The sequence below is a fragment of the Octopus bimaculoides genome, chromosome 24, assembly GCF_046866305.1.
Source record: "Octopus bimaculoides isolate indiv1 chromosome 24, ASM4686630v1, whole genome shotgun sequence".
Lineage (NCBI taxonomy): Eukaryota > Metazoa > Mollusca > Cephalopoda > Octopoda > Octopodidae > Octopus > Octopus bimaculoides.
Window position 1 is genome coordinate 20922937 of NC_142951.1, and position 23483 is coordinate 20946419.

The 23483-nt window shown below is 35.3% G+C and overlaps 2 protein-coding genes across 2 annotated transcripts; one reads left to right on the forward strand and one right to left on the reverse strand.

Moving 5' to 3' along the window:
• The first annotated feature begins 2503 nt into the window (after positions 1–2503).
• On the forward strand, positions 2504–3481 carry LOC106872885 (general transcription factor II-I repeat domain-containing protein 2-like). The gene is made up of 2 exons (XM_014920041.1): positions 2504–2948; positions 3321–3481. The coding sequence occupies exons 1-2, from the start codon at positions 2504–2506 to the stop codon at positions 3479–3481; spliced, it is 606 nt and encodes a 201-aa protein (XP_014775527.1).
• Positions 3482–14141: 10660 nt separating this feature from the next.
• LOC106872888 (uncharacterized) lies at positions 14142–22513 on the reverse strand. Its single transcript, XM_014920044.3, has 2 exons — positions 21360–22513; positions 14142–15328 (listed from the first exon to the last, which is right to left on the reverse strand). Exons 1-2 carry the CDS (start codon positions 21716–21718, stop codon positions 14374–14376), a joined length of 1314 nt encoding a protein of 437 aa, XP_014775530.1. The 5' UTR covers positions 21719–22513; the 3' UTR covers positions 14142–14373.
• Positions 22514–23483: the final 970 nt, after the last annotated feature.

Below are 23483 nucleotides of genomic sequence, written 5' to 3' on the forward strand. Positions count from 1 at the left end.
TGATTGGGAACCAAACTTTTAACCATAGAACCATGACAGCACCTACTTTTCACTTTTTATTTTTTCAGTTTTAACCCATTCTGGCGAGCGATATTATCTAACAAATAAGGGAGATAAAACTTTCCATTAGAGTGTACCCCAAGACAAATGTTACGTGTGAACATATCCAGACATCTTGTGATCCAGTATCTCACTGTTTAAGGGTTAAATGGGCCCTGTATCTCAAGGTTGAACGAGGAACAGTGGAAGGTTAGCAAATTAAACAACAAATATGCCAGCAGATGGGAACAGGAAACCACTGTTGTATCTCTCTCAAAAAAAAAAAAAAGGATTTTTTTTAATGGCACAGAGGTCTATGATCACCTAAATCTGTAAAACAAGCATGGCACACGAAGAAAGGGGAGAAATCTCATTGGAAATAGGAAAATCTCACTTAGAATACATCTATCCTCGTTTATCACTGATCCAGGATAAGATGTCATGGTACTGGTTGTTCTCTGGAATGTTTATGGTTGAGTCTGTGGTAGTGGAGGCCTCCAGCGTTCTCAGCTCCCAGACCTGGACCTCTCTCACATGTGAGTACTACTCACCGCTATTGGGGCAGAGATAGCTATCCACAAGTGTGAGCCCCGTGAATCAAAAAGGCAGCTCCAGTGCATCTCCTTCACCATTTTCCAGGGCAACACCTTCTCCATTTTGTCTGCTGGAACCATGAGGCAGTCTGAATTACAGGAAAGTGTATGTTCCACACCTTAATGTAAAATTACCTCATATAAATTGCTCAAGTGTGAATAATGTTACACTCATTGTAGATGGATCTGATTACATGGGTCACTAACCAGTTGAAGATTCTGCTTGGATAACAATAAACACGTCCTAACAACCAACACAATGCTCATCTACCCAGAATGCAGTTACGGCCATGATGTGAGGCTGCACATCCAGGTATATGTTCAGTAATGCCTCAATATACGAGTTAATTTGAGACTGCTCATAAAGCAAAAACTTGTAAAGCAGAGCAATAATTTCCCATAGTAACAATGTTCTAATTTGTAATTTGTTCACAGAAAAATATTTTACTGGCAAAATTCATAATACTCGTAAATAAATAAACAAGTAGAATGTAAAGAATATTTTAGGTAAAGTAAAAAGAATGTCAGAATCATTTATAATAAAAATTATTATTATAATCATTTTCTGAATCACTTTCACTCACACTAGACTCGCACACACCATCACTTGTAGACGCAATTGCTGATTCAGAAGCACACATAGATGGACCGACAGCAAATTTAACAGAGCCAATCAGCTGCTTTCTTCTCCCCAACCAGAACAGCATCCTACTTTCATGATACTGACACTGGATAAACATAACTTTGGAGACGAATTCTGATAGAGTTAGAGAGAAAGAAGAAATTGTCCTTTTGTCCAATACTGTAGTATAGTATCACTGTACGATAAGTTATTTTTCACTTCTACTCCAATTGACTTGGTTATAAATATTTTTTCTGTGTTATTTCAGATGGCTAAAGGTACCCAACCTGCAAAAACGAGGAAGCTGACGGACGAGAACTGCTCTTTCAAGAAGGAATGGGAAGTGTTCTTCTTTGTCGAGCACAAGGGAAAGGCTTTGTGTCATCTGCCACAAGACCATCACCATTATGAAGGTGTACAACATGAAGCATTATTTCACTTTGGTGTACCCCAAGCAAGCTGCATTGCCTGACGACAAGAAGGCAGAGTTCAGGCATTTGAGTGCCCAGCTGGAGAAGCAATGTGTCTTCATGAAGAAGATCGTTTCTTTGGCGGAAGCGGCTGCTGAAAGCAACACTCAGGCCAGCTACCGTGTTGCACACCTTGTGGCCACCAACCTTAAGCCATTTACCGATGGCGAATTCTTCAAGGTGTGCATGATGGTTGTGGTTAAGGACATGTGTCCTGATAAGTCAAGTGAGTTTGAGGCCATTGGCCTGTCTGCCAGGACCTTGATCCACCACGTAGAGGAGATGGTCGCCAATGTCCGGGGCACCCTGTTTCTTCTCCATTGCCTTGGATGAGTCAACTGACATCAAGGACACGGCTCAGCTTGCCGTCTTCTTCCACGGCAGCAGGGATGACTTCATCATCTCTGAGAAGTTCATCAGACTCATCCCCATCAGCGATACCACCACTGGCGCCGACATGTACAAGGCAATCACAGACTGGCTGAAGGAGGCTAACCTGAACCTCTCTCGCATGTGTTATTTCTTTACTACCCACAAGGGGCTACACACAGAGGGGACAAACAAGGACAGACAAACGGATTAAATCGATTATATCGACCCCCAGTGCGTAACTGGTACTTATTTAATTGACCCCGAAAGGATGAAAGGCAAAGTCGACCTCGGCGGAATTTGAACTCAGAACGTAGCGGGGAGACGAAATACTGCTGAGCATTTCGCCCGGTGTGCTAACGTTTCTGCCAGCTTGCATGTGTGGCATCACGACTGACAGAGCACCAACCATGGTCGGAGACAAGGAGGGCTTTGTGGTGCTTCTTGTGAAGTACCTGCACAGCTTTGGACACCAGCAGGATGTGAAGTGCTTTCACGGTCTGGGGCACCAGGAGGCTCTGTTTGCCAAGTCCGTGACCAGTATGGAGGTCATGATTGTCATCATCGGGGCTGTGAACTTTGGTTGCACCCATGCTCTCAGCCACAGACAGTTCCACATTCTCTTGGATGACGCTGAGGCAGAGTTCAGCAACATGATCTACTTCTGTGAGGTCCGTTGGCTCAGCCGAGGAAAGATGTTGGCGAGATTCTTCAACTTGAGGGATGAGCTGGTGTCTTTCCTGCGAGAGAAGAGTAATTCTGTCCCTCAGTTCGAGGATCCCGCATGGGTGTGTGACCTTGGGTTCCTGGTGGATATTACTGGCCATCTAAATGAGGTGAACATCCAGCTGCAAGGTAAAGACATCTCAGTACCTGACCTCCTCGCCCACGTGAAGGCATTCGAATGCAAACTTTGCCTGTGTGAGCATCAGTTCAACCAGAAGAAATTTACTCACTTTGTCCACCCCCTGCTGTTGCTAAGCCACTGCCCTATCTGAACTGCAAGGCGAGTTTGAGAGGTGCTTCAAAGATGTGCACACCTGTGAGGAGCTCAAGCTATTCTCCGCTCTCTTTGATGTGGTTTCTGTGGAAGAGGCCAACGACCTTCAGCTGGAGCTCATTGAGCTCCAGTGCTCAGAGAGCCACCATGCAAAGTTTACGCTTGCATTGCCCATGGAGTTCTGGCGTTTGCTCTCAACCTCCCGTGCTTTCCCAACTCTTGTTCAGGAGGCCTTGCACTTAGCTTCATTGTTCGGGTCCACATAATCTTGAGAGCAGCTGTTCAGCCACATGAAGCTGATGAAGAACAAGATGAGAGCACAGCTTACAGACGCTCATCTTCAAGACTTTCTCCTCCTGGCATCCTCGTCCATCAAGCCAGACATTGACTCACTGTTTCAAAGAATCACCAGCCTTCTCATTAATCGTTTCACATTCTGATTACTGCAAGTCTTAATAAAGGTTCAATTTACATTTATTATCACTGATTTTGTGTGATTGTTATTTTGGAGGGTTGGGAGGGGGTGTGGCCTGCGAGGTGGCCTAGATGTGGCCCAGTAGCCCGCGGACTGCTTTAGGTTGCCAACGCCTAGCCCAGAAGTTTTTTTTCACTCTCTATAACTTTCTCGGTAACACACAAAAGTATCTGTTATGTTAGCAGAAACTTTTGTACTTCGTTCAAAATTTGGATCATGTAATTGAAAAATGAAACTTGTAAACCTGGGGTCTCATAAAGCGGATCCTTATAAAGTGAGGTATTACTGTACTTACATCAATCAACATGGCACCAATGAACAGAAAAATACAAAAGGTATCTGATCCTAACAAATAATGCAGATGAATGTATTATCTACATGGAAAGGTAGAGCTGATCAAGAAAATAGAGAACAGAGAAAGCTTTGCTCAGTACAAAGGCAAATGACCCTAACAAATAAAGCAGATGAGTGTATTTTCTACAGGGAAAGGTCAAGATGATCAAGAAAATACAGAATGGTGGAAGCTTCATCACTGTGGGCTTCGAGTTAGTTGTCAATGAATCTACCATTCACTCTAACACAAAGAATACAAGGTTATCACCAGTTCAAATATGCTCGGGGCATATTCAAACCCATAAGAAAGTTATTCAGTGTTTTGACATGGAGAAAACTTCTCACTGTAGACAAATGATGTAAATACATCTAAAATCAGCTCAGAGCACCACCTACTGAGGCAGCAAGATACAAGCATTTCATAGTGGTTATTTCCTCTTCAGTCACAAAAACCAACAGGATGTGCTGTGAGCTGATAAGAGGGATTGTCACTCTTAAGATATTCCTGTCTTCATACAATGACTGGGAGTGGTAACTGGCAATTCACTGTAAACAAATTATTGGGTGGCAGTGCTAAGCAGTGATGTGTATAAATACAAGGATATTACCAGTTCAAATACTTGAACCTGTAAGAAAGCCATTCATTTTGGTTTGTCATGGAGAAAGTTTCTAATTGTAAACAAATGTAAATAAACCTAAAACCAGCTTGCAGCTGTAGTGACATCTTATAGCAGACGACTGTTATATGTTCAATGTCCGGAGTTTTATCCACGCATGCGCAGGGACTAGTTCCGGAAGGAATACAGGAAGAGTCTCATGCGCATGCGTAGAGTTCGACACCCAGCTTTGGCGCCTTTTCTCAGTCTCTTCGTTGACTGATCTCCGTCGAGCCAAGACGTCCAACAGAGCTCTCTCACATGTCAGCACCAGAGCTTCACAAATAACCACGGAAATCATTCTGAAGGCGTCTCAGTAACCGAGGGCGACGAGCTACCGAATTCCCTCCAAGCGTGAACTGAATTCCACTGTAAATAAATATTGTTATGTTGTTCAGAATCTGCGTTCCGTTGTTTCTTCTAGAAATTTAATGTACGGAAGCGGTGTACACCTAATGGTGTATAACCACTTTCCTACACAGCGCTATCTATTCAGACTGTGAGATCAAGCATTTCTCCTCTTCAATCACAGAAACCTACAGGGTTTGCTACAAGCTGATAAAAGAGATTGTCTTATGATAATCCCATCATCATACAATGACTGGGAGCACCAATCAGCAGCTTATCATAAAACAAATTTCAGGGTGGCAGCACTAAGCAGTGACATGTATTAAAACAAGGTTGTTACCAGTTCAAATATGCTGGTGTCTGATCCTAAAAAACAATGCAAATGAGAGTATTCTCTACAGGAAAAGGTAGAGATGATCAAGAAAATATGAGATAAGAGAAGCTTGATTGCTGTGAGCTCCAAGTCAGGTGTCACTGGATCTTCCATTTATTCCAATATGAAAGCATCTGATCCTAACAAACAACTCAGACAATTGTATTCCTTACAGGAAAAGGTATAGCAGATCAAGAAAATACATAAGAGAGGAAGATTTGCTGTTTTGGGCTGCGTGCTTAGTGTTAATGAATCTAGCATTTATTCCATTTACAAAGCGCATAGCAATGATTTGTTTATCACTGATTCATTTACCACTGTATTTTTCTAGAATCAAACACCAGTCTTAAATGAGAACAGATGTTTAAATATTATGATAGTATACAGTGGTCTTAGAGTGATGGTCAAGCTAAAGGAATATGTTGCTGGAAAAGAACTATCAAGAAATGGAAAACATGCAAAGACAAATTTAAAATACAAAACAAATAGTTGCAAACGAAGAGGAAGAAATAAAAAAATAAATAAATGCAAATGCATTAATATAACAGGGGTTGTAATTAAATTAATAAATAACTAAAAACAAGTATTTAAAAATAATTAAACATTTTCTCTTTATTAATTTACTCTCATCCCAGCCATAAAAACATAATTAAAAAATTTTTGTCAATTATTTTTTCCACAGATTTAAAAAACAAAAAGAAAACAGAAGAACTTTGAGAGATTGAACCAACAATATCTTCTTCACAATTTCTGTTGCTAAACATGATAAATTATTTATAAAAGAATTAAAGTAAAAAAAAAAAACAGGTGTGAAATACTACTTTAAAACACTATTTTGGTATATCTAGCAGGAGAAAAATATAATACATACACATACACATATATATATGCATGCAGATATACATACATACATATATAACCTGAATTTTACATGTTATATGCATATTATTGCATGTCTGTGTAAATATATATATATATATATATATATATATATATATATATGTACGTATGTATGTATGTATATATCATACACACATCTCACTATGTGTAGTGTGTGTGCGTGTGTGTGTGTGTGTAAACCTTAAACAATTACTCCAAAATTTCACAAAAGAAGGCTTTTCAAAAATAACAATCTGAAAGAAAGTCTTATGTGAAACTTTGAATTAATTATGAATCTAGTAAAAATATTTGCTTTACATTAATAGATATATATTTATAAACACCTATATAAATACATATAACACACTCATAATATATATATATATATATATATAAAAGACAAAACACACATATATGTTTAACATGTATGTGCTTATGGGCATGTGTATATTCTTGATATTTTTTGTCCAAAAACTCTGGAGGTTGATGTCTGCTTGATTGGCATCAATCTCAATGCTGTTGGGGGGACTGCTACAATCATAGATATGGCCTCCTCTTTCAGGCTCACCAAGAAAAGGAGATATAAAAAAAAATTGTATGTATGTATACACAAACATATTATATGCACCTATGAACATATACACACATACAAGTACATAGTATTCATAAATGCATACATAAATATATATTCTTATATATATATATATATATATATATATATATATATATATATATATCATCATCATCGTCGTCGTCGCCGTCGTCATCGTTTAACGTCTACTTTCCATGCTGACATGGGTTGGACATATATATCAGAGTTTGTATTGTTGTGTATAGGTCAATATATTAGTCAATGAAATTCCCAAATAGTCTGATTTTCGGGTTTTATTTTCATATTTTTTACAATATTACACATTGCAAATTCCACCAAGGTCAACGTTGCTTTTCATTCTTTCAAGTTCAATAAATTAAATACCAACGTAGTGCTAGGGTCGATGATATCGACTTGCTCACTCCTCCAAATTTCAGGTCTTGTGCATATAGTAGAAAGGAGTATTACATATTCAAGTAATACAAGTATTTTCATGCTTTTAACAATCTTCAGATTTATGTAATAACAGCTTTAACTGATAGCGGTAATTCACAATTGACAATAGTTGTCAACTTTGAAGCACAATTGTCTGTTAAAGCTCTAAGCACATAAACCTGAAGATTGCAGAAAGCCTGAAAATACTTGTATTACTGTAATATGTAATACAGTAAAATTGTAAAAATTACAAAGATAAAACCAGAAAATCAATGTTCAAATTTCATTGACATACATTATATAAATATATACACACACAGACACACACACATGCATTATATCTCATTTTTTTTTTGTGTGTGTGTATATATATATATATATATATATATATATATATATATATATATATGCATTATACAAACATGCACATATATGAATATTATAATATATGCAAGGATGTTTGTGTGTGTATATGAGTATAAACACACAAACACACACATCTATAAATATATATTAAATTAAGTCTTGCAATATATACAATACTATATCTAACATGGCACATGGATATCAATATACCAGATACATACACATACATATCAATATCATGTGACAGAGCTGATTAAAATAAATATACATTTAAATCATCTAAAGCAACTGGAACCAATGTAATCTATATGTACATATATTATAAATATTCTGTACCAGTACCCAGACTTTGAGACTTCAAAGTTTCATGTGTTACATACACAATCATCAGTGAAAGAGAATGTCTTATAATCATACATAGTTTGTACATACTGATTATGTTGTTTCCTCTATATTTGGATGTTTTTTTTTCTTGTTCATTAATGCACACCACACACACACACTTGTGTGTGTGTGAGTGAGTGAGTGAGTGAGTGAGCAAGTGAGTGAGAGTGTGCGTGTATGCGTGTGCGTGTGTGCAGCTACACCAATCAAATTCAAGCAATGTGTAAAATATTACTACAAAGAAATGTTAAAACATATTCAATATAAAGTTATATTTTGTTTTTGGTCCTTGATGATGGCAGTTTAAAGTGTATATATGTATGTATATATGTGGTGTGTGTGTGTGCGTGTGTGTGTTGTTACATATAAAAACAAAAGACTGGAAAATTTGGTTATTTTAAATTCCAAGTGACACATGTTTCATTACAAGGTAGGAGTCACAATGATATACATGTAAAAGAAACATGTACAGAATCTCCCATCCATAATTCTTCAGGCAAAGACTGACAGAATCACAGACAGGAAATTCCAGACATGTTTTTTTCTACATGTATATATTTGTGTCTCCTATCCAGTAACGAAATATGTGTAACATGGTATTAAAAACATACCAAATTATTCCAGTCTTACCATGCACATTGAGCCTTTGTTTTGCAATCTACTGCAGTTCTGCATCTTGTTACACTCTGTAGCCCCTTCATCATGCTACACACTGGAGTCCTTCGTCACATGGTATACACAAGAAGAAGACAAAAAAAAATTAGAAAACAATCAAATAATAGATGTAGGAGGCATGGCTGTATGCTCAAGAAGCTCACTTTTCAACCATGTGGCTTAGGGTTCAGGCCCACTGCACAGCACCTTCGGCAAGTGTCTTCTACTATAGCCGTGAGCCAATCAATGTCTTGTGAGGCAATCTGGTAGACAGAAACTGTATGGAAGCCCATTGTGTGTGTGTGTGTGTGTGTGTGTGTGTGTGCGCGTGCGTGTGTGTGTGTGTGTGTGTATATGTGTGTGTGTGTGCTGGGAATCTCACTAAAAGATTACATCCAGAACGAAGAGATCAGGGATAGAACCAGAGTGAAGGACGTTGCAGAATACCATTATGCAAAGCTACGATGGGCCAGTCATGTTGCAAGGTTCACAGTTGTTGTGCATATATGTTTATAAATATGCGTGTCTAGGTATGCATTTATCATCATCGTTTAACGTCTGTTTTCCATGCTGGCATGGGTTGGATGGTTTGACTGAGGTCTGGAAAGCCAGTGGCTGCACCAGGCTCCAATCTGATCTGGCAATGTTTCTACAGCTGGATGCCCTTCCTAACGCCAACCACTCCAAGAGTGTAATGGGTGCTTTATATGTGCTACCGGCACAGGAGCCATCAGGCAGGCCTTTCCATTCATTTTATGCTGTTCCATGCTGGTATGAGTTAAATATATGCATTACTGTTGCAATGCATTACAGCTGGCCATCTTGCTTTCTGAGTGTATATACATGTGTATGTGTATACACACACACACAAATATATACATACGTACATACATACACTATATACATAAATGCATATATATATATATATATATATATATATATATATATATATACACACATACATACACACACACATGCATACATACAAAGATACATATTTCTTATTCTTATACAAGAACGTTGTTGAGGGGTGACTTCAAAGTTACTGTCAACGACATTCCTGGATAAGAATAATAAATTTGTACTCTATAAAAGCATAAAGTAACCCATCAGATTAATGTCAAACTGTTTTTATTAAAACTGAACATCAAAACAAACATTAATACATACATACATATGATACATACATACACACACACACACACATATATATATATATATATATATATATACACACACACACTCACACATATTTATCACATTATGGCTACTATGTATAAATATATGGATATAGGACAGAAATAGAGATTTTAATTAGTCAATGCCAATGATGTGTATGATTCAGTAGCATATTAACCATTGGTAATGGGAGAATGCTGTGTTAGTATACACCCTAACACAAAAATACATAAATATATATACACACACACATGCACCCATAGATATACATACTTATATTTCACACACACATAAACATATATATATATATATATATATATATATATATATATATATATATATATATATAAATTTAGTAAATGGAGTAAAACGCATATGTTAAATGAATTTAACATGCGTTTTACTCCATTTACTAAATTTGTATATTTACTCAAGTACCCAAAATATCAAGGAGTTTCCACCTCATAAACAGGAGTTACACCACAGTCATTTTGTGATCTTTGCTACCCTGGTATCTATTAACTAATTTTATTTTGTCGGAGTTAATTATTAACTTAGAGAAAATAAATACATATAATAAAATATATATATATATATATATATATATTTATTTATTTATGGGTTTCAGCCAAGTGGCTGTGGTCATGCTGGAGCACCACCGGGTGACAAATTGAATATTAATTTGATTAATATCAATTTAAAACCAGTGGCCTAGCAAATTGAAAAATCTGAAGATTCAGAAAAATTATATATACATATGTATGTATATATAAATATATATATATATATATATATATATATATATATATATATATATATATATATATATATATATATGTTGTTAACAAAAGAATAATTAAATATAGAGCTATTCTATTGACAATCCAATAATTTATCTATATTACAATATTATATTAAAAACTATGAATATGATATATTACATAACGTAATATTATATAAATAATTATAAAAACCATAAATTTGTTTCGATTTTTATATATATATATATATATCTCTATATATCTCACGTTTTGTGTATATATATATATATATATGTATATATATTTATATATATATATATATATTTATATCAATATACACATACACGCACGCACAAAAAATATACACACACACGCGCACACGGAAACACATACAGACACACACCCGTACCTAACACTCACAATCCCACACACACACGCACATCCACACATATACACACACACGCACACACCCACATACACACACACTTCTCACCAACACTACACACTTACACAGACACGCATACAATCATACACACATGGGCATAAACACACGCATATACAATAGCAAACGCACGCACACACACATACACAGCAACGCACATACACACACGCACGCACAGAAAACATACACATACACACACGCGCACATACAAAATACACACACACACGTACACGTACCTAACACCGACAACCCCACACAAACACGAACACACACACACCCAAATAACCACCTGTTGACCTTCTACCTACACTGTCTACAGCGTCCACTAACCAGTCCTGCTACTAATTTCTTCCACTACGTCATACACACACACACACACACACAAACACACTAACAGATAAACCACCAAACCATGCACACACACACACACACACATACATACGCACACACACGTTCTGTTATCACACACACACTCGCAGACTTTCGCAAACGCACAGATTCATCTCCCTTTTTCACTCTCCTATCTTAGAAAGAACTTTTCCCCCACCACCTCCTCTTCTGGTCTTTTCATCATGTAACCTCGTGGGCATCGGTACCATTTTCCTCTTTCTCCGTTCTTCCATTCTCCGAACTTTCCATCTTTCCGACGAAGGGCTACGCCCGAAACGTCATACACTCTCTCTTTCCTTTCCTGAGCGTCCAATAATACTATCCATATCACGTCCTCACTTTGTTGTTTTTTTGTTTTTTTGTTATTGTTTTTTTGAACTATATATATATATATATATATATTTATATATATATATATATATATATATATATATATATATATATATATATATATATATATATTTTCTGATATACATAATCACAGTTCCATTATATATATATATAGTCACTTCAGGGTCCTTGGTTCAGAAATTAATTTTTACAATCCAGCCATCCTTTCACATGGAATTTCGTCTTTCTGAACTAAGGACCCTGAAGTGACTATATATATATAATGGAACTGTGATTATGTACATCAGAAAAGAAAAAAATATATATATATATATATATATATAAGTCGAAACAATTTGTTGGCCTTTTAAGGTTTTTATAATTATTTAATGTAACATTGTAATGGAAATAAATTATTGGATAGTCAATAGAATATCTCTATATTTATCTTTATAATTGAATTATACCAATATCTTTATGGTATCCAACGAAGTACCAGTGAATTGGATGTTTAACACACCCGTTTGAAGGATTTCTTTTCCTCAGTTTGTTACTATATATTGTATGTGCGTGTGTGTGTATACACACACACACATATACAGTCAATGTCCAATCTATGATGGATAGCCAGACACACATATTATATAGACTACACATGTACGTACACACACACACACATATATATATATACATACATATATACATACATACATATATGTGGTTTTTCTAAAAAGTTTAACACAGAGAGAGGGAGAGAGAGAGAGGAGGTGAGAGAGAGAGGGAGGTGTGTGAGAGAGAGTGTGTGTGCGTGCATGCATATGTGTATCATTGCTGAACTGAAGCTGGTTGATGAATCAGAACCAGACTATCATTATCATCATCACCATCATCAATTATAACACCATGGTCATCATCATCATCATCACCATGACTGTTACCATTTATAAGTTCATTATTCAAGAAAGATTATATATTAAGACTCTGGAATGTATGAAAATTTCTAATCGTTCAATAAATAATCAAGAGAGACTACTGAATCAATAATCATTCAATACATACTCCATACATTTTTTTTTAACTTTTGTCTTTTTTTGGGTTTTTTTTTTACATGTTTAACTTTGTTTCTTTTCCTTTCTTTCTTTAAATATTTCATTTAAATCCCTTAATTATCTAAAAAAATCAATGACAACAATAAAAACAACAATAACAAAAAAACAAATTAAAAATTAATTAAAATTTTGTAAAAACAAAAACCAATCATCTAAAGAAATTAAGTTTTATATATATATATATACATATATATATATATATATATATATATATATATATATATATATATATATATATATATATATATATATACATATATATATATATATATATATATATATACATATATGTCTATGTATATACGCATATACATATATGTTAATATATATACACATACATATATGTTAATATATATATATACATGTGTGTGAGTATATATATAGATATATTTATATATATATATATATATATATATATATATAAAAACAAAAATTAAGTGATCAGCAACAGGTTGCTTGGTAAAAATTATTAATTATTAATTTATTAATAAATTGATAATCCTTTACCCTGTTAATTGTTATATATATATATATACATATATGTATACATACATACATATATATATATATATATATATATATATATATATATATATATATATATATATATATATATATATACATGTATATATATATATATACATATATATACACGTGTGTGTGTATATATATATATATATATATATATATATATATATATGTGTGTGTGTGTGTAAATATATATATATATATATATATATACACATGTATACATACATATATATGTATACATATATATATATACATGTGTACAGAGATATGTATATACATATGTATACATATATACACATACATGAATATATATATATTTAAAATCAAGTAAAGGTAATAAACCTCATTAAGGGATCGTAAATCCAATGAAAACACTGGTTAGTTACCAATCCATAGAAAGTTCAACTATAAGGTAACCATATAAACCGTAGTTCATATATCTATATATTTAAAGAATAAGGAGAAAATGGAGAGGTAATTAATTATAAAATATGACAACATCTCTGACAGTTGTTTCAATTCTGTAATCTTTAGATAATTAATTTATATAATTAAAATCATTAGAAGATGAATCTCTTCAAAGGTAGTAAAGACGGACCGATTAGAAATAGATGTATTTCTAATCAGTATGTCTTTACTATCTCTGAAGAGATTCATCTTATAATGATTTTAATTTTATAAATTAATTATCTAAAGATTTCTGAATCGAAATAGCTGGTCAGAGATGTCATATTTTATAATTAATAAATAATTTTATTAATTACTTCTCCTTTTTCTCCTTATTCTTTATATATATACATATATATATATATATATATATATATATATATATATATATATATATGAATATTCATGACAAACACAAGTTTACATGTGTATGTATATAAAAAAATTCTAGAAATTTAAAATAAAATATAATGTCAAATTGAATTTCTATGAAACATTTGATATCTGAACTGAATTAAATTGGTCAAGATCTCTGGACATATCTCCCTCCTCCCTCCTCTTCTTATTCTACCGTCCACAGAAACCTGTTGACCAGGTCAAAGAATTGTTTGATAATTAAGAGACATGAAATACCGTCCAAAGATATGTCTAATGTTAGAGGAAGCACCATCGACAGAGTAGATATCTGTGTCCAAGCGCTCGTTTGGCTGTTTCAGGTACTGCGAGCCCCGATAATCAAACAGCCACTCTTCTAGGAACTGCTCTTTGTTCAGCTCACAGATGTTGTGCAGCACACAGCATGCTTCTACGATCAGGGCGGCATTATCAATTTTAAGAATCTGCTTCCTCAGCAGACACTGCCAGCGTCCCTTCAGACGACGGAAACTGGTCTCTATCACAGTGTTGGCATTGTCCAGTCTACTATTGAATGTATTTTGCATGACTGTTAATTTTCTGCCACTACTACTACTACCATTACTGTTGCTGCCAGCCTCAAAAGGCACCATCAGCCAATTCAACAACGGGTACTGTGTGTCCCCGATGAGTACGATTGGCACTTCCTTGTCCCCCATCTGCCGATACTTAGGAACAAACAATTTACTGTTTCTTCCATGTTCATAAACTTTGGAATTTGAAAACACGTGGATGTTATGCAAACGACCTGGCCATCCTGTGCTGATGCTGGTAAAACAGAACTCATCGTCGGCAACAGCTTGCAGTACTATCGACGCCCATCCACAACTATTGTAGTAGTCCGTGCTGTTGTCCTGAGGAGTGAGGATTGGTACATGGGTGGCATTGATCACACCAGCACAGTTCGGGAAGCCCCACCGACTCTCAAAGCTCTCAATCACACTTTCAAGTTGCTTGCCTCTTGGAATGTAAATGTATTTTTTACTGAGTACTTTCACAATCGACTGGCACACCGACCTTAGAATCGAATGCGCACTTGATATTGCAATACCAAACATGTTTTCAGCAATCCGATAATCACAGCCAGAAGATAGGATATAGACTGTTACAGCGACCCATTTTTCAATAGGAAGATTCCTGCAAAACAAAACAAAAGGAAAACAATATATTATTGGTTTTATACAAAGACTTAAAAGCAGAAATTTGGGAAGGCAATGATGGTGATGGTGGAGCAGATGATGATGATGATGGGGTGATGATAGAGCTGATGATGATGATGATGATGATGATGAAGTGATGGTGGAGCTGATGATGAAATGGTGGTGGTGGTGACGATGATGATGATGAACTAGATGCCCCTCTTCTGCCACCACCTCCACTATTAAGAACCACTCTATTACAATAACATTGTCTCTTTTTTCTCAACTCATAGTTTTAATTGGTTTCCTGATGCTTACTGTATTAAATATAAAATATGTTAAACACTAAAATATATTATGGCTGGAATTGAAATGTAGGATGATCAAAGCTGAAACGAACACCTGTTGTTAGATTAAGGCTAGCATGGGGCTAAACGACAGAAACCTCTCTATGATAAAAAAAAGTGGTTTCAAATTTTGGCACAAGGCCAGCAATTTGGGGGAAGGGATAAGTCTATTACATCAACCCCAATGTTCAACTGGTACTTAATTTATCAACCCTGACAGCATTTGAACTTAAAATTTCAAGTAAGAGGAAATGCCACCAAGCATTTTTCCCAGCATGGTAATGATTCTGCCAGCTTACCACCCACTTCCGCTAAGCTAAAAAAATATTAACATCGGCAAGCCACAGTAATACTAGGAACAGGTGCAGCAATGTGGTTGCGAAGCTTGCTTCCCAACCATACAATTTCAAGTTCAATCCAGCTGTGCAGTACCTTGGACAAGTGTCTTCCACTATGGTGCCAGGCCATCCAAAAGTCTTCCAATCAAGGGGAATGCTGGCCTCCTCGCCTTGCCAATGGGGTGGCATCATTTGAAAGAAAAAATGGTGTAAAGCACATTCTGATCAATGATGTATAACAACAATAGTCTGGTTGATCAAATAGTATATCATTATGATCATCATTTAATGTCTGTTTTCTATGCTGGCATGGATTACACGATTTGACAGGAGCTGGCAAGCAGAACTGCACTAGGTTCCAGTCTGATTCGGCCTGGTTTCTACAGCTGATGCCCTCCCTAATGCCAACCACTTTACAGGGTGTGCTGGATGTTTTTACATGATCCTTTTCACATGATACCAGCACAGGGTCCTTGTAGGCCAATCACCTTCAGCAGGGTAGCAGCATTAACACTTCTGCTGTGGAGGATGCTGCTTGAGTACAGCAAGGCACCAGATATTTCAGACCTTTGTCATCTCCTCCATAAGATTCAGTGTCCTGAGATCATCCTTCAATACTTCATCCTATGTCTTCTTTGGTCTCCCTCTTCCAGGAGTTCCACCTACTTTGAGGGATCAGTACTTTTTTATGGAGCTGTGGACATCCATCTGCATCACCTGACCAAACCAGTGCACTCTCCTCTTTCGCAGACTGCATCTAATTCCTCTTATGCCTAACGTCTCTCTCAACACACTAGCACATGTACAGTTACATTGCACATCCAGTGGAACATACTAGCCTCATTCCTCTCTAGCCTTAATTGAGTGAATGAAATGTACATCATTTACCCAGAGAATCCAGAAGAATCCAACAGGAACGAATTGTATTCAACCCTGATAATAATTATAAAGAATGTTCTTCAATAACGATATACGAATATAAACTTAAACCTGGTATGTGGTGCAGAAACGAATGTCATCTACTATTAAAGCTTGATATTCACGATCCTCATCATCATCATTTAACATCTGTCATCCATACTGGCTTGGACAGTTTGACTAGGGCTGGTAAGCTGAAAGGCTGCACCAGGTTCTAGTCTGATTTGGTATGGTTTCTACAGCTGGATGCTCTTCCTAATGCCAACAACTCTGAGAGTGTAATGGGTGCATTTATGTGCCACCGGCATGGGTGCCAGTTGCATGACACCAGCAACTGCCATGACTACAAATTCACTAGGCTTGATGGATCTTCTTTCTCAAGCACAGCATATTGCCAAAGTTCTCAGTCATTTGTCATTGCCTCCGTGAAGTGCAGCACTCGAAAGGTGTGTTTTACATGCCACCAGCACAGATTGCTAGTTCTGCAGCACCTGCATCAAACATGTTGCCTCTGTGAGGCCCAATGCTCAAAAGATGCTTTTTACATGCCCCAGTTTTGTATGTATGTATATATATATATATATATATATATAAATATTCTTTTATTCTCTTACATGTTTCAATAATTTGACTGTGACCATGCTGGAGCATTGCCTTGAAGGGTTTTAGTAGAACACACCGACCCCGGGACTTATTTTTTTAAGCCTAGTACTTATTTTATCAAACAGCTAATTTACAGGGACATAAGCACACCAACACCAATCGTTAAACAGTGTTTGGGGGACAGAGACACACACACACACATATATATATATATATATATATGACAGGCTTCTCTCAGTTTCCATCTACCAAATCCACTCACAAGGTTTTGGTCAGCCCAACACTATAGAAGACAGTTGCCAAAATGCTACACAGTGGGACTGAACCCAGAACCATATATATATCTTCTATCTTTTACTTGTTTCAGTAATTTAACTGCGGCCATGTTGGGGTACCACCTTGAAAGGATTTTTAGTCAAACAAATCATTACCAGGACATTTTTTTTAAAGCCTGGTATTTATTCTATCAGTCTCTTTTGCCAAACCACTAAGTTACAAAAACGTAAACACACCAACACCCATTGTCAAGCGGTGGTAGAGGACAGACACAAAATCACAAACACACATATATATATATACACACACACACACACATATATATATATATATATGCACACACACACAACAGGCTTCTTTCGGTTTCCGTCGACCAAATCCACTGACAGGGCTTTGGTTGGCACAAGGCTATAGTAGAAGACACTTGCAGTGGAACCATGAGGTTGGGAAGTAAACCTGATATATATATATATATATATATATACGGTTTAGATATAGATTCAAGGTTTGAATATGGTACTTATGCGAAGGCACCCGAATATCGTATCCCAAAAGGATGGGTGATTGTGTAAACATTAGTTAAAGTTCTGTTGTTGTCTGTACCACTATTCAGACTAAAAGTAAAAAACCTATTTGACCCATATACCTAGGGCTATAATTCCTCAACATTTTGATAGTAATAAAATGACCTGATACTACTAGGACCAGTGAAACCTCTAGATTCTAATACTTTTATAGCCTTGTCCATGCATACTGCTTACACCTTCCCTCTCCTTGGAAGTAATTGTCCCTTTGCTATCACCACTAGATAAGAAACAATAGAATTCTGAGACAGTTAAAACTTTTGTCTAGAATCAATTACTAGCCTGATAGACCCCGCTATGTCAAGATGGACTTATATATTCTTCCTCACATTTGGATTTTATATATGCTCTCTCCCACTTGGATTTAATATGTTGCCACATTTATAATATGTCTTTTTTCTACATTTTCTACATTTTCGTGCAGCTAAAGATTGCTCTTCATATTGCATTTAAGGTAATGCTCACATTACTTAAATAAATTGAAGTAGCATGAAACGTGCGTACTGCAATCACTTTTGAAATCCGTGTTGCTTATTATTTGATATATATATATATATATATATATATATATATGGTATCCTTTAGTCAAAGTGCGTTCGAAAGTTCATGATCGTAAAACTGAGTATATCTCAATAAAAAACTTGAATGAGGAATGAGGTACCGAGTAGGGACACCTCACCCCATTAGTATTTATGGATCTGCCTTAAATAAGTTGGCACGTCATGCAATGTTAACTATTCCATAGTTTTATACACTTGCGTGTATGTGTGTATGGTGGGATTTGGTGTTTATTAAAAATATCTTTAAAATATTGGGTAATAAAAACAAAGCACTTGACATGAGTTTATATTGAAAACACGACTGTGTCCATCCTTTTCAAGCTCCATACCTTTTATAGCAGTGGTTCTCAACCATTTTTTGCCTATGGACTCCTTTAATTCCTATTTCACTTCGGGAAACCCTCATAAACAGTGTTTTAAACATTCCATTATATTTTTATAATTAAATATTATTAGGAATTGTATTAAAAAATTTTGTGTATTGCAGAAGCAAAAGCAATTTATTGCAAATAAACTTTAACAAAATCTTATATGTACTCAGTTTGAGAACCACTGCATTATAGTTTCAAACTAAGCAGAAAAGAGGAGTAATTAAAGGAGTAGAGGGGAAATCAGTAATTGAAAGATAGAACATGTTTCCGTTATAAAAACAAACAAAATCGTTAAGGCGTCGGAAAAGAATCACATGCAGCATTCCTTCCGTTTTTTTTCACATTCTGAATTCCAATTCCGCCGAGGTCGACTTCGCCTCTCATCCTTCCGAGGTCGATAAAATAAAGCACCAGTCAAGTACAGAAGCCGGTATAATCGACTAGGCCCCTTCACCCAAAACTGCTGGCCAGGTGCCAAAATTAGAAACAACACACACTCATACATGAAATATACAAGGTGAATGTGACTTCGAATTTTCACCAGAGAGAGAAAGATGTATATATATATATATATATATATCATTATTATTAAGGTTGATTGTTATGTCGCAATGTGTGTGTATATATACATATATATATATATATATATATATATATATATATATATATATATATATATACTAGGTTCCTGTTCTTCTCTTGATCCATTCCATTCCTATCCGTTTTCTTTCGTTTTCGGCTTGCAACTGTATAATCTGAGAGAGAGGGAGAGAGAGAAATGTGCCTCGCCAGGTTAAAATCACTGTGGACAAAGTCATCTTCGTTGACGACAACCACTGATTAACATTTTGTACACACACACACGAGCTTATTAAGGGACGAAAAACTACTTTATTACAGAAGTCGAATGTACATATTTATTGTAAATTAGAGATTACCTGCTCTCTTGTTACTACTAAACTTTTTGCAACATCGTTGATAGAAAAAAAAAATTTAACGCTATCAGCGATATTCGCGAAACTCTGAGTAGTAACACAAGTTATAAAGAATTATATGAAGCGCTTAAACCAGGATTCTACTTATATATATATATATAGGTGTGTGTGTGTGTAGAAGGAAGAATGCGTATTTTGGGGAGATATATATATATATATATACGTACCAAATTCCTTACTGTAGGTAGTCAATATAAATATAATAACGCAATGTAAAGGATTGTTTCATCTCCCCAAAATACGCATTCTTCCTTCTACACACACACACACCTATATATATATATATAAGTAGAATCCTGGTTTAAGCGCTTCATATAATTCTTTATAACTTTTTTACTTTATATATGCGTGCGTGTTACTACTCAGAGTTTCGCGAATATCGCTGATAGCGTTAAATTTTTTTTTTCTATCAACGATGTTGCAAAAAGTTTAGTAGTAACAAGAGAGCAGGTAATCTCTAATTTACAATAAATATGTACATTCGACTTCTGTAATAAAGTAGTTTTTCGTCCCTTAATAAGCTCGTGTGTGTGTGTACAAAATGTTAATCAGTGGTTGTCGTCAACGAAGATGACTTTGTCCACAGTGATTTTAACCTGGCGAGGCACATTTCTCTCTCTCCCTCTCTCTCAGATTATACAGTTGCAAGCCGAAAACGAAAGAAAACGGATAGGAATGGAATGGATCAAGAGAAGAACAGGAACCTAGTTCGTAGTGGTGCTTACTATCAGTTAAGTACATTCATACATATATGGATGTGTTTACACACACGTGCACAGATAGATACATACGTATTATATATATACACATATGAATACATACACACACACACACACACACACACACACATATATATATATATATATATATATATATATATATATATATATATATATATATATACATGCACACACATATATACATGTATAGGTGTATACTGATTGGGTTTTTTTCTTTTTTTTTGTCACTTAAGTTTAATTTTGATTTCGATATTTGGTCTTCGTTTAGAATGTTTTACATAATAACCAAAACTCTACCTGGGCATATCTGGAATGGAATATTCTATATCAGATCTGATACAGTTACACAGATATTCAAAAGTTTGTTTGGACATTCTGAAATTCTCAATCCAATCCTGAGAAGAGAATGTGTTCTGTACAATATGGTCCCACCAGTAGGAGTAACGATTCTTAGTCCAAACCACTCTGTTGGTGGACGGTTCCAACAAGAGTGTAGGTAATATATTAAATACGAAATACATCCTTTGGCTTGATTGGAATCTAGAAAAGGCTCGGATTCGTCTGAAGTGCCGTTTTTTCATGTGGTAGCATCTTTTATCGGCTTCTAATCGTCTTTTTCTGATCATTGCGAATACAAATGCGAGTAGTTCAGCCATTTTGAGATGATTTGATGATTAAAGAAATAAAAAAAAAAAAAAATAAATAAACAAATTATCAAAGAAAAGCGGATGTAAACAAGTGAGAAGCTAAGCCTTGCCACCGGAAGTGGATAACTCAATCGGTGATTTCCTTTCATAAACGTCGGCTGCATTCATTTCATTATTACCGTAATCCCTCAGTTTATCACAGTTTTTCCTTACCTATTTTCCCCCCAGACTCCATTGTAGCTTTCCACCGCTGAAATATCCTTAAAGAAATATCCACAGTAGGGCATTAGAATAGCGCTATACTATAGCAAACACTCTTGGCTAGGCTGAGTATAGGTCTATTATGTTTGCTGTGGAAAAACATTCTCGCAATTCCATGTCTCACTAGGAAAAAAGTTTAAAAAATTGGATCCTACGCCCCACGTTGGTAATCATTGGTTTAGCGAAACACGATATAATTAGCTTTTCACCTGTTCAAAGCATTTTCATAAGCTTGTCCTAAACGTCATAAATTAGTGTAATAAAATATTTCGTTGCTATCTTTACAAGTTGGAGATGATTAGTTTCGATTGAAGATTTCTATAAGACTTTTGTAATTAAAGAGTTATCTGCTTGGCTTTTATTTATACCATTAAATATTTGGAAGTTAATTTTGTTTAGTGTGATCATAGAATGTATCCCATTCAATGCAAACGAGTATCATAGGTGATCTACAGAGTACATTATAAATAATTTTTAATACGACTGATGCCTGTTTCTAAATTAAATTTATCTCCATCCTGTGTGTCACATATATGCATTATCTCTTGTTTCATACGTTCTGAGTAATATAAAGCTTTTCATTCGTGAATATCATTGATACCCTGATCGTTCAAAGTGTTAGGTATGTATATCGTATATGGTGCATGGACGCCAGGGAAACAAGTCGTGCGTATCACATGTTATACGTCAGGTCGGGCAAATAGTTGAACAGACCAAATAATTATTTCTAACCTTTGTACAAGGATAAGAATTTGAATAGGGTGGAGGGATGGGTAAGTTGATTAAATGGAGGTCAGATTTTGTATTGCACTTTATTTTATTAACACCAGTAGGATGAAACGTAATGCTTACTTCGACGCAATTTGAACTCAGACCTTATAGAGCCAGAATAAATTGCTTCAAATTTTGGTACAAGACCAACAGTTTTACAGAGAAGTAGATAATCGATTACATCGAATCCAGTACATGGGTGGTACTTTATTTTATCGACCAGAGTGAAATGAAAAGTAATGTTAACCATGGCGGAATTTGAACTCAGAAATTATAGACTCAGAATAAATACCACAGGGAATTTTGTCCGGTGCTCTAGCGATTCTGCTAATTCACTGCCCTTACCGGGGAGGCATCTAATAAAAATACAGTAGTTTTTATTAACCTTACTATAAATAAAGAACTGTACTATCGGTCATGGCAAAATACACTTCAAATATAGTTTCGCAAAAGAAAATTAAAATTATATCTCTGTTATAATTTTAATAAATTTCTTTTTCTTTTCTTTTGTTTTATAATGTGTGGTGTATATTGTAAAGTTTTTTATTTACATTAAAAAACAATAAAACATTGCCCCTAGGTTGTCTTCGGCTTAATTAATTTTCCGTGTTGAGAGAAAAACATCCCTTCTAATAGTCAATTGAATTAAGGGTTTGCTGTTCTGAATTTGGGTTATGTAATTATTTGTTATTTAACTTTAGATTAGATGGGTTGATAGAATATATTACCAGTCAAGTAGTGA

Excerpts from the sequence above, each read along its gene's own strand:
- LOC106872885 (XM_014920041.1), top strand. The coding sequence starts at position 2,504 with ATGGTCGGAGACAAGGAGGGCTTTGTGGTGCTTCTTGTGAAGTACCTG. Across the intron at positions 2,949-3,320 it reads GGTGAACATCCAGCTGCAAG|GAGGCCTTGCACTTAGCTTC; the intron begins GTAAAGACATCT and ends ACTCTTGTTCAG.
- LOC106872888 (XM_014920044.3), bottom strand. The coding sequence starts at position 21,718 with ATGGCTGAACTACTCGCATTTGTATTCGCAATGATCAGAAAAAGACGA. Across the intron at positions 15,329-21,359 it reads TCCATTCCAGATATGCCCAG|GAATCTTCCTATTGAAAAAT; the intron begins GTAGAGTTTTGG and ends TTTGTTTTGCAG.